The sequence below is a fragment of the Anabrus simplex genome, chromosome 2, assembly GCF_040414725.1.
Source record: "Anabrus simplex isolate iqAnaSimp1 chromosome 2, ASM4041472v1, whole genome shotgun sequence".
Taxonomy (NCBI): Eukaryota; Metazoa; Arthropoda; class Insecta; order Orthoptera; family Tettigoniidae; genus Anabrus; species Anabrus simplex.
In genome coordinates, this window is record NC_090266.1 from 974,472,183 (window position 1) to 974,487,758 (window position 15,576).

Below are 15,576 nucleotides of genomic sequence, written 5' to 3' on the forward strand. Positions count from 1 at the left end.
CCCAATTGAAGACGACTTCACAGCAGCAGTAGGAATAAGTCATTATATCTAACAAGAATGTAAGCAAGTGAGGAGGGTAATATTTTCATAACATCATAGCCTAGAGCTAGGCAGTTGATTTTTCTCAACTTTCGTGAATGTCTAACTTTGTGAGGTGGACTGTGGTTAATTTTGCTGTGAAAGTTTACTGATCTTTTAGTGGATTTTCAGAGGTTATAATGAAGTATTCTTGGACTGTACTGTCAATGTTGTGTCTAAATTTCTTAAATTATTATTTTTCAGTGCATAAAGAACATTCACTTATTTATTCTATATATATTTATTTATTACTTCTACACTGGAAGATGAAAGTCATCACTTTCAATGATATTAGGGTACCTGCTGGGTTAGAGCAGAGCACAATTTTCTTAATCCAATACTGTAAACCACACCTGGGCGACTGGAATGGGGCATTGTGATGATGATGATGATGATGATTAATACTGTAGCAAGGAACCTAATGATTCTATATGTATTTGAGTTCCTGTATATCCAAAGGAAGCACATTTCTGGACACCAAATTTTGTTACAAATTATGCTAAGCTTCCTGCTCAGATCTTATGGCCAATGGGATACTGGATACACTAGAAGCAGATGGCAGCAAGGTGAGAGTTAAGCTGCTGCGACTTCCACTCTTCCCTGTCTGGTAATCTGTGGCCTGTCTGACTTGGCTCTGGCTGATGTGTTCAGTATTCTTCAAATGACACTTACCACCTTGTGTAGTCACCAAAAAACGAGTGGACAGTATTGTATAAGTTTCTCACAGATACACTTTTCTCAGAAACAAGACATATATAGGGAGACATAGAAACAAGAAAGGAACACATAAATGGACGAACATAATGGCAGGTCAGTGTGGGAAGAGGGAGCAACAGAAATAGGAGACAAGGACTAACATGAAAACACAAAAGGACATCTTCAGTCAGCTGCTCCCATGACTGTACTGCTACAATGTAGGCTCATCTTCACAGTACCAAACAGCAAAAATTCCTCTTATTTTGGGAAGCAGAATTTACTAATATTTTATAGAATTCTTCTGCATCAGGCATTATCATTAAATACTTCATCACCGAGCTCGACAGCTGCAGTCAGTAAAGTGCGGCCAGTATCCAGTATTCGGGAGATAGTAGGTTCGAACCCCACTGCTAGCAGCCCTGAAAATGGTTTTCCGTGGTTTCCCATTTTCACAGCAGGCAAATGCTGGGGCTGTACCTTAATTAAGGCCATGGCCACTTCCTTCCCACTCCTAACCTTTCCCTGTCCTATCGTCGCCATATGACCTATCTGTGTCAGTACGACGTAAAGCAAAAAACTCATCGGCTTTACTACATCTCTGGCTTTCTTGGATTTTGGGCTTTTTGAAATAAATATAAATGGGGTAATCAAATCTTGAAGTTATATAAATTAAGTGCAGTTTATGTGAACAATGGTTAAGGTTATTGTTCCCCAATACCGATTTAGACATACCACCTCTGATGTATTACATACTATCCACTTCATTCCGTATCAATATTGTAATCAAGTTAACTAATGAAAAAGGTTCCACCTGATCGATACTTTCCTTTTTTATTTAGCCTTCAGCTAAATTTTTGTCATTAAAACTTACAGTACATGTTTCGATTACTTAGCAATCATCATCAGCTGTTTCACATAATGCTTAGGTAAAAAATAGCATAAAACATTTCCATAATTAAGATTAAAAATTATGTTAGTAAGGAACAATTAGGTGGTGGGGGAGGGAGGGTACGTGAAGGTTGGGGGTGGGGGCAGTTGTTAGTTAAAGATTAAAAACTTATACAAATTAAAAAACTATTTTTTGAATTAAAAAAGTCTGTGGTTTCATTCTATGTCACTGCACTGGTTATTTATTAAATTTGACGGTTTTTAGCATGATGCTCTTGCAAACTTGTCTTGGTTGTATAATGTTCCTTCTTTTGCTAGACCTTTCTTGTTTGTATCTCGTTACTGTCCAGTGGTGAAGATTATGCTTATTGTTGGTCGAATTATTCAGATTTCGTCAAGATGGATAGTTGAAGTACGACCTGTAATCGGCAGGAAAAATTCGTCTGTTAATTAAAATTACCTGGGGGTGTTGTTTGCATTTTTTAAAAAAACGCTAGAGCCTATTTTGCTCATCTAGGTGCATCCATAATGCCTTGGTACAATATCAGACTTAGGCAAAGGACTATTGAACTTCTTGTTCTTGTCATTATAAGGGTGACCTAACATCGAGAAATATAAGGGGAAAAAGTATTTATGCAAATTGCAAAAAGGTTGTGCAGCACACCAAATTATTATAGAGAAAGATAAAATGAATAAGTTTTGCAGAAACAAAAATGAGGTAATCTGCTTCTTGAAATGGTGTTACCTTCAAAGTTACCTGATGATAATGCCAGCTACTGCTCTTTTTTTTTCCCACACTTTCATACTTAACCCTACGCAATTTATACAGGGTGTCCTTGTAAAAGGTTCCAATATTTACAGAGGAAAACGAACGAAGGAAAAAAGGTCTTATAAACATTGCTCACAAACTGCAATATCTTTTGAGTTATGGTCTGCTACTACTACCATAGTTCATCACCATGTCTTTGATCTACTCTTCACAACATGTGCTCGATGTGATCCCATCCATTGCCATTCAGCCTTCTACCCTACATTGCATGGAATTGTGCATTCTTTGGAACATCCCTGACTGTTGCCAGATTGCATCACAAGCATTGATCCCTCATTCTCGTAGTGTATCCACATTTATGGAGATCCCAAAGCCAAAATTCAAAAGGGTTAAGGTCAGGCAAACGGGCAGGCCAAGGTGTTCACCCTCCCCGGCCAATCTATCGCTCATGGAAGATCCATGATAGATATCGTCTAACCCTAAGATGAAAATAGGCCAATGTCTCATCATGCGTGTACCACATTTGCAGTCATTGCTGTAGTGGCAATGGGCCCTGTGTCAGAGTTAAGTCTGTTCTAAAAGTATCTATCCACCAGGTAGTTACACGCTGTATCAATCTATATATATAAAATAAGAGTTTTGTCTGTACATTGCTCAGAATTTAAAAAGAATGGTATTCCGCATTGGTCATGTCCACAGCAACAAGAGGTAATTGGTTCTGAAGGAAGATACGGTGGGTAAGACAACAAGGAAATGCACTTTTTACTTTTCCGTAATTTCTGTCTGTCTGTATGTATGTACACGCATCACGAGATAACGGCTGGAGAGAATTTAATGAAAATCGGTATGTAAAGTCAGGGAAAGAGCCAGTACAATCTAGGCTATAAATAATTTTATTCATGCTGAGTGAAATGATAGTTTAGGGGAAGGCCTAAAATATAATTCTGAAATATTTGTTATTAGTGGTCCTATCGATAAATACTGCATAATTAAAGTTAAACAGAATTAAATTTCCGATCATTTATGTCTTATATACATTTTTACCGTACTGGCCATGATAACAGATATTCATAAATTTGCATTTTTGTTGCTAAGTCCATATCAACACCGAGCCATGAGAAAATGAGCAAAGAGAATTTAATGAAAATCGGTATATAGTCAGGGAATGAAAAAGTAAGTCTAAGCTATAAACCCCAGGCTGAAATCAAGAAAGAGCTTCTTGACAAGCACTGAAGCTCTTAAAGGAACACCACAGCAAGCAAGAATCTCAATGTGGTGGGGAAAATGTCAACATTTGAGAGAATGGATGGTTCCAAAGGAAGAACTTCCTCCTGGACATTCTGAAAAGTGGACAAGATGGAAGGCTCTCAATCAATTACGCTCCAGTACCATGAGATGCAAGACCAACCTACAGAAATGGGGCCTTCCTGTGGAGACAGTTTACTGCAAGTGTGGTACTAAGCAGACTAATGATCATCTCCTACTGTGTCCTTCTTCTCTAGCCATTTGTACCATTGGTACTGCCAAACGTGCAGTATGGTACATTAATTTTTGATATGCCAGAGTAGATATTATGAATGGTTATTTTTTTTTAAAGGTAATGTTTTGTTTAAATATGGCAAAAGCAACCTATATTCTTTGAAAAAATTGGTACCAGTTCGTACTCACCCATCACACGGTGGAATATTAGTTGCCAAAAGTAGTCTCAGAATTGCAGTGAACAAAGGTCATCTCCAAATTGTCCATCACAAATGCATGCCGATTATCTCTAAAGAAGCCTTATACTGCGAAAACGATTGCTCCACATCACAGGAAGTAAGACGTGCATAGTTGAAGAGAGGAATGTAACCAACACTAACGCCATCAATTTCGCCAACATGAGCACCCTCTAATTCATTAGAAATTTGGCACATTGTTTGAAATCCTCTGTTTTTCCTGAACAAATTTTGATATTTGACCTTTAACAGTCCCTGTACCAGTGAAGCCGGGAGTGAATCTAATTTATTTCCAATAGCGTGAACTTCCATCACTATTTCGGACAACAGGTTAGTGGATTTTTCAAGTATGTTTATAGTTTTACACTAGAAGCTTAGATTGGCAGACATAAACGCCAAATCATTTTTCAATGAGCTGTCTTTCAGTATCTCTTGAAGAATCTCAATTGACGACTCGTCGATTAAATCTAGTGCATTCACAACAGATGCAAAAATTTTGAAATTGTCTGCGTAGTATACCACAGCGCTAAGCCAGGTACACCACCGCGTAACAATAGGCAGAGGAGGAAGCGCAAGATCCGGGTTTTTCTCTTTAAACAGATCGATTCTTGAGGGTGCTTTTACAAAGAATTTTTTGCCATTAGACACTAATTTATCCACTTGAGGATACTGAGTTTCATACAGTTTCACATAACCTGTGTAGAGTATGAACAACGCAAGTTACGTGTATCATTTTCGGAAAGCTCACAGAAAGGCCTTCAGCTGCCTTTTTCATGTAAGCTGCTCTATCAGTAAGGCAAAGCAATGCATGGGCGTATTTTATACCTTTCGGCCAAAGTATTTGCATGGCTTCATTGAATAACCTAGCTACAATGACATGGTTTGCAGCAAGCATTTCTTTACACGCTAGCAAATAAGAATGTTCACAAGCAGTTTTGTCATTCTTCAACACACCAACTACTACATTTCCTACTTTTCTGCCACTGGAATCAGTGGTTTTGTCGATGCTCACCCACAGTTTTTCGCTATCACATACTGCCTGAATTCTCCGTAAAGTTTCTTTGTAACATTTTGGGAGATAATTTTTCCTTAATGTGGATTCATCTGGAGGCTCAAAATTAATGTACTTTCTTAGGAAATTTCTCAGTCCCGGATTATTTATTTTGCCAAGAGGAATGTCGGCGCAAACAAATGCTCTGCACACATCTAAATAATACTGGGAATATTTAGATGGGCCTGCATTTGAAGTAGCTGGTTCAGCTATAAGTAATTGTCATGAATGCACACGTGAAGCAGCCGCAGTATGCTTATATCCAGACAAATTCTGGGTTACTTGAGAATGTTGATCTGCACTTACTGTTTTACCATACGGTTGGCAAAATAATACTTTTCCATCAGTAGTGAAAATGCTTTCTAATTCCACTACATACTGTTGAAGACGCGACCTTGTACTCGACTTCTCTTTTGGCATTATTTTGCAGGTTACAACACACGCATTTACGGTGAATCACTGTTTCAATTAAAAGAATAGCAGCGGACACTGAAGGAAATATTTCTTAGAAATCCATACAAAATCACATGACTACGGGAATGATATATGGACCCGAACAGCTATCCTTACTCTTAGGAGTGATGAAATCCCACTACCTAATGGTTGGACAATATTCTTCCCAGTCTCCCATATCTTAACAGTATTACCCGTCACCTTATCTCTCCGTGTCTAAATGTAATGACGTAGCCTGTGATCAGCAAGTTTTAGAACGTCTAGACAGAAGTCTATAAATAGCCAAAACATTCAGATACATGATGTTAAATACACTGTTAAAAAAATACCATAATCGTAAAATGAAAATATGAGCGTTATTTTATAACACAGAAGCATTTTAAATTTTACTGATTAACAAATATTGCTGATTTATGTGCTTATTATAGATTTTCTTAAAATATGTATTTACATTTTAAAAATGTGAAAATATGCATTTTTATGTGAAATAAGATTAAGTTTCTACACTTGGGGATGCACAATAGGAACAATGAACTATGTAACTTGTGTTAAAACTTACGCAAAAAAAAAAGTAATTACATAAAAACCTGCTCCCTAGTCATCATCGTCATCATTCTTTGAATTCCTCGAGTTAAGATATAATGCCTGGATAGACAAGTTTAAAGTTAAGAGTCACTGTTTTAGAATGAACCTTCATTTTAATGTTATTTCACTGACTTGAGCTGCTTTATTTTTAAGATTAGATTGTTGAACTGGTCTGAATAACTGCACTGCTTCATTCTCAATAGTCACCTGCTAAAACAAAAGTATATACCTACCAATAATACCAGCCAAGATATCACCAATTGTTAAAGTTCCCAAAATTGTAACCAATCTCTTTCTTCTTTTTTGGTGCAGGTTCTGCAGCACTGTCTTTCACCTTGAACCTGAAAAATACACAATTATAATTTAGAAAAATATTTTTTATTTTAAAAGACTGCCCCAAGTACTGAGGCTGCTTTGATGGTTGGTCCATAAAATAACAACATTAAAAAATATATTTAAGTCTAAAGCCATATTACAGAAAAACACTGTTATTAACATACCGGTACCTAGAAATTTAAAAGGACAATACACCAAAACTTGTAATGAAGTACCAAGTCTTGCTACATCAAAAAGCAATGAGGAGTGAAAGAGTTTTCTTGGTTCCTTAGTATTAGCTGCACCGAGTATTCCAGATTAGTGATTTCAACAATAATTAAATCAACCAACACAAAGTCTAATTGAAGCTTAAATCAACAGTTTAAATTTAGAAAAAAGTAATTACAATAATCAATATATCTTTTCAGAGTTTATCACTCAAGGAAAGTTGAAAAACCTGCTGAATATATTAAAAACAGATCCCCATTTGGATAAATTTAATTTCACACAAATTGTATATGGTCATTAACTCCCCAAGCATGTGTGATGCAACGGTGCACCCACTGGTCTGCTACGGTGACATGGTTTCAAGTACAGTGGAACCTTGGATTGCGAGCATAATTCGTTCCGGCAACATGCTCGTAATCCAAATCGCTCGTATATCAAAGCAAATTTTCCCATAAGAAACCATTGAAACTCGGATGATTCGTCCACAACACAAAAACATTTATTCGCATAACATTTCTAAAACAAAATATAACGTAAAACAATTAAACAGAACTTTACCTTACAATAGAATCATTGTAAGTGTGAGGGAGACGAGAGATGACATGAGAAGAGTTACTGTGTAGCACGAATTTCACTAACAGAATCACTGCTATCGGTTGGCTCATTGGAAGTGTTTTCTTTTCGTGCAACTTTAACAAGGAACCTGTCCAATGACTGTTGCTTTTGCCTCTTTTTGAGGATTTCATGAAAATGTGACACTGCATTGTCATTGAACAGATTCATCCACTGTAATCATCTCCTTTTTCCGACCGAATTCCTTTTTAGCCTTCTTTTCGTTCACAGGGCCCATCGTTGTAGAACAGTTATATCGCAGATGACAGAAACAAAACATGTACTCTCGTACGGTGTTGTCTATGCGAGCGAGGCACGCCAACTGAAGTCCAGCGTGGGAAATGATTACACACACTTTTCCAGGAAAGAGAGTGGTAGGGGGAGGGGAAAACAAAGGCACAGGGGAGGTGGAAACGTACGTAATCGTAACGCTCGTATTGCGAAACCTCACTCGCATATCAAGTCACAATTTATTTCAAATATTTGCTCATCTTGCAAAACACTCTTAGACCAAGTTGCTCGCAATCCGAGGTTCCGCTGTATGTCTATAGTTTTACACTAGAAGCTTAGATTGGCAGATATAAACGCCAAATCATTTTTCAAAGAGCTGTCTTTCAGTATCTCTTGAAGAATCTCAATTGACGACTCGTCATTTAAATCTAGAGCATTCACAACGGATGCACTGACATTTGAAATGCCCACTATGTGGATTTCATAATAGTTATTTGCTTTATTGTAAGATGGCAGGAAGTGGAAACTTTTGGCTATACTTCGAGCTATCTATTATTGCCAAGAGATGTCGCATATATTCACAGGCATTTATTTTTTTAAACTCTGCACACATGTTTCAAGTTTGTTTGTAAACATGGCAGGTCCTGGCAGAGTTGTTGGTGATGCAGAAATAGCTAATTTCCTTGTTATTAATGGTGGGAAAAGTAATTCAGTGTGAGAATAATAAAGAGGAAGAGTTTGCTACAATTTCCAGTGAAGATAGTGACGTGATAACGTAATTCATGATAATACACCGAGAAATGAGAACGCATGGGGTGTCTACTACACAAAGTCACATTATTGACGTGTGAATGTCCAGGGATAATCAGGTTAGCATATGTTTATAATCTATGTAATATGTCATTGTATATTTTTTGACATTTTTTCACCTGGCCGTTTGGAAATTACAGTGAAATTCATACTATACCACACTCAGCATTGGGAGTAGGCTAGAAATTAAGCACGCTGTGGGTGCAGCCTGGAATTTAACAATGTCACACTTAAAGGGTTGATTATATACTGCTAAAAAAAAAAAAGTATCAAACTTTTGGTCGGCTGTAATATTTTGTGTGCATTTATTTTGCAGACGTAGATTATGCAGAACCAAAAAATGTTAATTTATTTGTACAGAAACCAAAAATGAACAAAAAAATACACGCACGTTTACGATTGATTGTCCCAAACAGACACAGTGGTCCAAAACCGGAAGTCACTGCACTTGAATGCAACTAAAAACAACCTGAAACTTACAGTTAACACTTTTCAGTACTCTGTGTTCCCACCTCTGGCTCGTAGCACAACAGCACACCGGATTGCATACTGGGGGATGGCTCCCCATCTTCAAATAATGCTGCTGTCAGCTCCTGGAGTGTGCGGGGTTGCTGTGGGTGATTCAGGATACGCCTACCAAATTGATCCCACAGATACTCGACACAATTGAGATCGGGGCTACATGCAGGCCAGTCCATTACTTGAATTCCAGCAGCTGCAAGGAAGTCTCTGGTGGGCCTAGCAGAATCTGCAGTGGCTCCATCATGCACTAATGTGAAATGTTGCCCAATATTGTCTGCGATCGGTAGTACATGGTTCTCTAGAACCTCCTCAATGTAGCGTACAGCTGTCAATCGCCCCTGAATGACTACGAGGTCATTTTTATGGTTCAAAGAAATTCCTCCTCAAACCATTACTGATCCGCCGCTGTAAGCCATTGTTTCCTGCATGTTGCAATGAAAATTTCTTTCTTCTTGATGTCACCAGACTCGAATACGACCATCGGACCCAGAAAGCTGGAATCTGGATTCATCGGCAAAGAATACTGGAGTGCAGTGTCGGAGCTGCCAGTTGACATTCTGTTGTGCAAACTGCAGACGGCATCTTTGGTGATGAGGGGACAACCGGGCCACTTTAACACATTGCGGACGGGGTGCCCTTCACCCCATGCACAGCCCTGTTCCCGGCCACTTTCTAACTACCTCTAAGCTGGAGTGCATGCATTCAAATAAACTGTCAGAACTTCACTAGCTTTTTAAGGACTACTGTGTATTTTTCTAGTGGCCTTCCTGAATAGTTGTTGAAATGCAGGGTATTTTTTGAAATCTATTTCGACTCATAGTTTTTGGAAATATGGGTTTTTTATTAACGGATTGGTTGGCCAGTAATCTTTCAGACATGATTTCTTCACCTGCCTTATCAATATACACAGAGCAATATTTTTTTAATTTCCCTGCTAGTGACATTAGTCCACTTTAGTGTTTTAGGGGATACGTTATGAGAATGTGAATTCTGCACATAGTATAAGTTTGTCCGTTCAGTTACATACTGAAAAAATTCCTCACCAAACATAAATCCTGCTACTTGTCCTATGTTTCCAGATTCATTAGGCCATACCTTTATACTAGGAGCACCTTCAAAATCCTCTAGCCTAGGTTCACTGTTGTCCATAATCCAGTTGTCAGAAAACACTACATTATTTACAATATTTAGAATATTTACACCCACAGCACAATTATCAGACTCGTTCTGCGTTACGTGAGTTCCACACCTTGAAGATAAGACTATATCCTCGTCATCACTTGAAACATTTCTGTTAGAAGATATTTCATCATCGAACTCTAAATATTCAGCTTCACTTAGATATTCGGAGCCTGTATCACCACATAATTCGCGAATAATTTCATCTTTGTCTAAACAAATGTAATCCCTGGGCACTGCCATCTTGCATGCCTCTTCGAACTTTGTAAACATGTTGTCAAGAAATGCAAAGAAAATCTATGATAAGAAGAATACTCAAAAAGAAATGCGACTATCGATTGTGTAGAACCATACACAACAGATTTCTATCACCCTTGACCTCCAAATAGTTCCCGTATATCTCAAAACGTAGCACTAAAGTTCAGTCTGCTGGGTCTGCTGGTAACACGAGATAACTCGGGACCGGTCCGCAACGCTCGGGTAGGCAAACACGAGTTTTCTCGGGACCGGTCCACATTGTGTCAATAGGTCTGCAGGAATTGAGCTGACCTTCCCCTAGTCTATTGCGGACTGTCTGTGTACTGACAACAGTCCCATGTGCATTAATCAGCTCACCTCGTAGTTCCTGGCTATACTGCGTGATCACTAAATTTTACAATATTTAAAATTCTTCCACCGTTTTGATACTTTTTTTGCCTTTTGGCAAATTTATTAGTCAACAGTACATGTTTCGTTCCTTATTTAGGAACATCCTCAGCAGTTATTGTAGCTTAGGTGAATTGCTAAAATTTTAAACATGTTAATTTGCAGGTACATTGATTCACTTAAAAACTACTAAAAATACCAATTAAATTAAATGATATTAAAAACAATGTAGGGGTTAGTGTGTTAATGATATGAGAACGGATGATTACATAGTTGGTCAGCTTAAAAACTAACTTCACTGCTGCCATCTTTACGGCGGTAAACCTCAAGGCTGCCACCTTATGCATGTTATAGCGCGGAATTTAAAATCCAACAACAGAACGTCGCTAACCTCACTCTTGCCATCTTGATGGGCTTAAACCTTACTGTTGCTACCTTGGTTATACGCTTTTGTGTTAGTTTACTGTTAATCGCTAAGCTGTTCGCATCATCGAAGTAGAGAGTAACAAATGTCGAGTAGATTTAAAGAAGAATCTGTTAGCAGAAGATAAAAGTCTGTCATGGAAAAACCTATTTCTAGATATATTTGCGAAGAGTATGGAAAAGCATTTTCCCGAAGCTATCACAAGAGACGTCATGAGATATCATGTAGGACAATTTGTCAATGCAAACATTGTAGAAGAGAGTTCAAGAACGCATACAACGCTCAACGTCATGAAGCCGCGTGTAATGTAGCTTCATCGGGAACAAAATACAAAGAACTCAACCATATTCAAGCGAACACTGATTTAGGTTTAAAAAGTACACCTCTGCAAGATATTTTTAATTCTCCCTTGTTGTCTAGGCCTGCTGCAAGTTCTGTTACTAAGCACAAACTTCAAGATAAAGAGAGGCAAGATCATGATTATGATAATAAGGATAATGATGTTGATCAAAACAGTAGTAAAGGGAAAGTAGAAGAATAAGAAGAAAATCTTAATGTTTCATTGCCATTACAGCTTGATGATTTTATTTCATTTCCTAAGCCTACTACACGTTCTGTTGCAGTGCAAACATCTCAAGAAGAGATGCAAGGTAAAGAAGAAGGAAATTTCAACACTTCATCGCTATCGAAACAAGTTAAGTTTGTACCTAGACACGCTACTGCTGAAGCACGTATTACATCAAAACAAGTCCCTACATATCAACTGTATAGACTCAAAGTTCACAACAAGCCTCTGTTACCCTATGTAGATATAAGATACTGTAAAGACCCCAACGTACTCGTAAAACGTTTACAACTGCTAAGAGCCTATCATGATGCTGGTTACACACAGTACAAAGAAGATATTTTTGAAATAGAGTATGAATTACATCGTGTAGGTATTATTAAGTAAGCGCTTACCCTCACCTAAGTCATCCATCTGTAGTATATAGTCGATCGAGTAGCTATATTCGTATAGATTATTTCCCAACATTCTCCCCTCCTTAGGGTGTTAACTCCGCCTCTAGTTGTAGAGCCGGTCTCAAGCCCGGATAAAGAGAGGAGAGGCACCCTAGCCCTTTAGCCCATTAGCCATTTAGCCCTTTAGGCCTTTTGCCCATTAGCCCTTTAGCCTATTAGCCCTACAAGGAATGTGCGGTAATCTAATCTTCTTAGAACAAAGGTATCCCCTGACATGTTCTAAACACATGTTGTATCGAGTACAGTGTTCTGTTTTAGTCTTGATTACTTATTTAGTGTTCTAAACACTTCAATCAATGTTCCGATCACATGATAAAGTTCACGGCATAGAGTGCAGTGTTCGATTCTAGTCTTGTTACGTTTCTTTTGTGATTTGCAAGTCTAAACATGCTTAATGACGTCATCACTGCAGCACGTGCTTACTCTAGCTATTCCGATGCAGGTTTAAACTTGTTCGATAGAGCTATGGCTTGACATAAGAGGAGGCCTTAACAGCTTATGTATAGCTGCTATTGTCTAAAGATAGCTGCTGTGAAGGAAAAGCACGTCGAATTTTTCAAATTGCCCGCCACCACATTTCAAAGGTATGAGGTTTAGTGCTGTAAAAATACCAGCACGATGCAAAGCTAGCTTTCTTCATCAGAGCAGCCACCATCTTGTGTGAGCACCTCTAGGCCGTATCATAAGGAGCTGTGTATAGTCATCGTCTTGTCGCTGCTACCTCCCGCAAGCACCCCTAGGGCGTCTCATAAGAGCAGCAGCCATCTTGTGCAAGCGCTCTTAAGCTGTCTCATAAGAAGCTATGTATAGCCGCCATCTTGTAGAAATAGATATCTGCCAATGCCAAAGGGCCTAAGTAGGAATCGAACCGTCGATCTCATCATTAGACTATGTTTTTCTTATGTTATCATGTTCCTGATACTGCAAACTCCGGTATAAGGTGGAAAAAATTTGTCCGGTGGAAAAAATTTGTCCGTTTTGCTCTACGATGCACCGTTTTTGAGATAATTAACATTTTGCATTTAAGCCCCATATTTAATGAATCGAACCTGCATGGCACGTTATACCCTCTACCATAGCTAGACCTCATCATGTTGCGAAGACTTGCTTCATTACATAGCTAGACCTCATCATGTTGCGAAGACTTGCTTCATTACAAGCTGAAACAGAGCTAATGCCAAAGGGCCTAAGTTGGAACCGAACCGTTGATCACACGATTAGACTATATTTTTCTTATGCTATCATGTTCCGCATTCTGCGAACCGAGGTATTGGGCAGAAAATTTTTCTCCGTTTTGCTCTACGATGCACCGTTTTCGAGATATTTAACATTTTGCATTTAAGCCCCAAATTTAATTAATCGAACTAGCATGACACGTTAGCCTCTAAGCTAGCCTTCTTCATAAGAGCAGCAGCCATTTTGCGCAAGCACCCTTAAAGCGTCTCATAAGGAGTTGTGTGTAGCCGCCATCTTGCGCAAGCATCCTTAGGGCGTCTCTAGCCATCTTGTGCAAGGACCCTTAAGCCGCCTCATAAGAGCAACTGCCATCTTGCGCAAGCATCCCTAGGGAGTCTCATAAGGAGTCTTGTATAACTGCCATCTTGCGCAAGCATCCCAAGGGAGTCTCATAAGAACCTATGTATAGCGGCCATCTTGCATAAGCACCTTTAAGGAGTCATGTATAGCCACCATCTTGTGCAATTAGCGTCGAGAGATGGCTGCTGTAGAATTTTTCTTTTTAAATTATCCGCCACCATATTTCAAACGAATGTACCTAAAGAGTGTAGCACTGAGGTTTGCGATGTAAGATGGCGGATGACAGCTGACAAAAAAGCGCGTGAGTTTGTTTACTAAACAAGAGCACGTGGAATTTTTCAATTTGCCGCCACCACATTTCAAAGGTATCTAGCTAAAGATGGCAGCACGGTGCTCTCTTAATTAAAGATGGCCGATGACAGCTAACAGAACTTTTCAAATTGCCCGCTACTACATGTCATAAAGAGGGCAGCACGGTGCTCTGTGGATTAAAGATGGCGGATGACAGCTGACGAAATTGCCCACATGATAGCAGCACAGTGCTCTATTGATTAAAGATGGCAGATGACAGCTGTCAAAAAAGCACGTGGCTTTGTTTCCAAACAAGAGCACGTAGAATTTTTCAAATTGCCGCCACCACATTTCAAAGGTATCTAGCTAAAGGGTGCAGCACTGAGGTTTGTGATGCAAGATGGCGGATGACAGCTGTCAGAAAAAAGCACGTGACTTTGTTTCCAAACAAGAGCACGTAGAATTTGCCACCGCCACAAAGAGGGCAGCACGGTGCTCAAAGATGGCTGCTGTCACGTGGAATTGCCTGCCACCATATTTCAAAGGTATCTAGCTAAAGAGAGCAGCACGGTGCTCAAAGATGGCTGCTGTCAAAAAGCATTTTTCAAATTATCCGCCACCACATTTCAAAGGTAAGTAGGTAAAGAGGGCAGCACTGTGCTCTATAGATTAAAGATGGCGGATGACAGCTGTCAAAAAAGCACGTGGATTTGTTTACCGATTCAAAACTCACGCTAGTGAGGTTAAGTTGGTAGCACTAAGGTTTAGGCCCGTTAAGATAGCAGCACTGCGGATGACAGGTGACGGATTTGCAGCTACTGCGATAAAGAGGGCAGCACGGTGCTCTGTAGTTTAAAGATGGCGGATGACAGCTGTCAAAAAAGCACGTGGATTTGTTTACAAATTCAAATCTCGTGCTAGTGAGGTTAAGTTGGTACCACTGAGGTTTAGGTCCGTCAAAATGGCTGCAGTGAGGTTAGCGATGCGTTGTTGTCTGTCAAAAAGCACGTGGCTGTCAAAAAACACGTGGATTTGTTTACAAATTCAAATCTCGCGCTGGTTAGGTTAAGTTGGTACCACTGAGGTTTAGGCCCATCAAGATGGCAGTACTGAGGTTAGCGATGCGTTGTTGTCTGTCAAAAAGCACGTGGCTGTCAAAAAGCACGTGGATTTGTTAACAAATTCAAATCTCGCGCTAGTTAGGTTAAGTTGGCACCACTGAGGTTTAGACCCGTCAAGATGGCAGCAGTGAGGTTAGCGATGCATTGTTGTCGATGACAGCTGTCAAAAAGCACGTGGCTTTGTTTACAAATTCAAATCTCGCGCCAAAATTAAAATTTCCCGCCAAAATTCAAATTTCCCGCGGGAGGAGGAGGAGGAGGGAGGAGGAGGAGGCCTCTGGGAGGAGGAGGCCGCCGAACTGTCCTATTATACTACTAACCAAGCAGAGCACCATGGACGTGAAACAGCATGTGTGTACGCTAGTTCATACCAAAGTTGTGATACTTTTTTTTTTGTGTGCCGTGTA

The 15,576-nt window shown here is 39.3% G+C and overlaps 1 protein-coding gene across 4 annotated transcripts in view; it reads right to left on the minus strand.

Annotated features, from left to right (window-relative positions):
• The window catches only part of LOC136864585 (RING-type E3 ubiquitin-protein ligase PPIL2), a 308,814-nt gene that overhangs the window by 8,016 nt on the left and 285,222 nt on the right, over positions 1-15,576 (minus strand). The window contains exons 11-12 of one of the 4 annotated variants that reach the window (XM_067141781.2): positions 6,469-6,576; positions 1,593-2,081 (exon numbers count right to left, since the gene is read on the minus strand). In XM_067141781.2, coding sequence (XP_066997882.1) covers positions 6,489-6,576 — 88 coding nt within the window. In that variant the 3' untranslated portion in view covers positions 1,593-2,081; positions 6,469-6,488. Of the gene's footprint in view, positions 1-1,592; positions 2,082-6,464; positions 6,577-15,576 lie in introns of those variants that run through there. The other 3 variants (XM_067141782.2, XM_067141780.2, XM_067141779.2) reach the window with 3 other exon arrangements.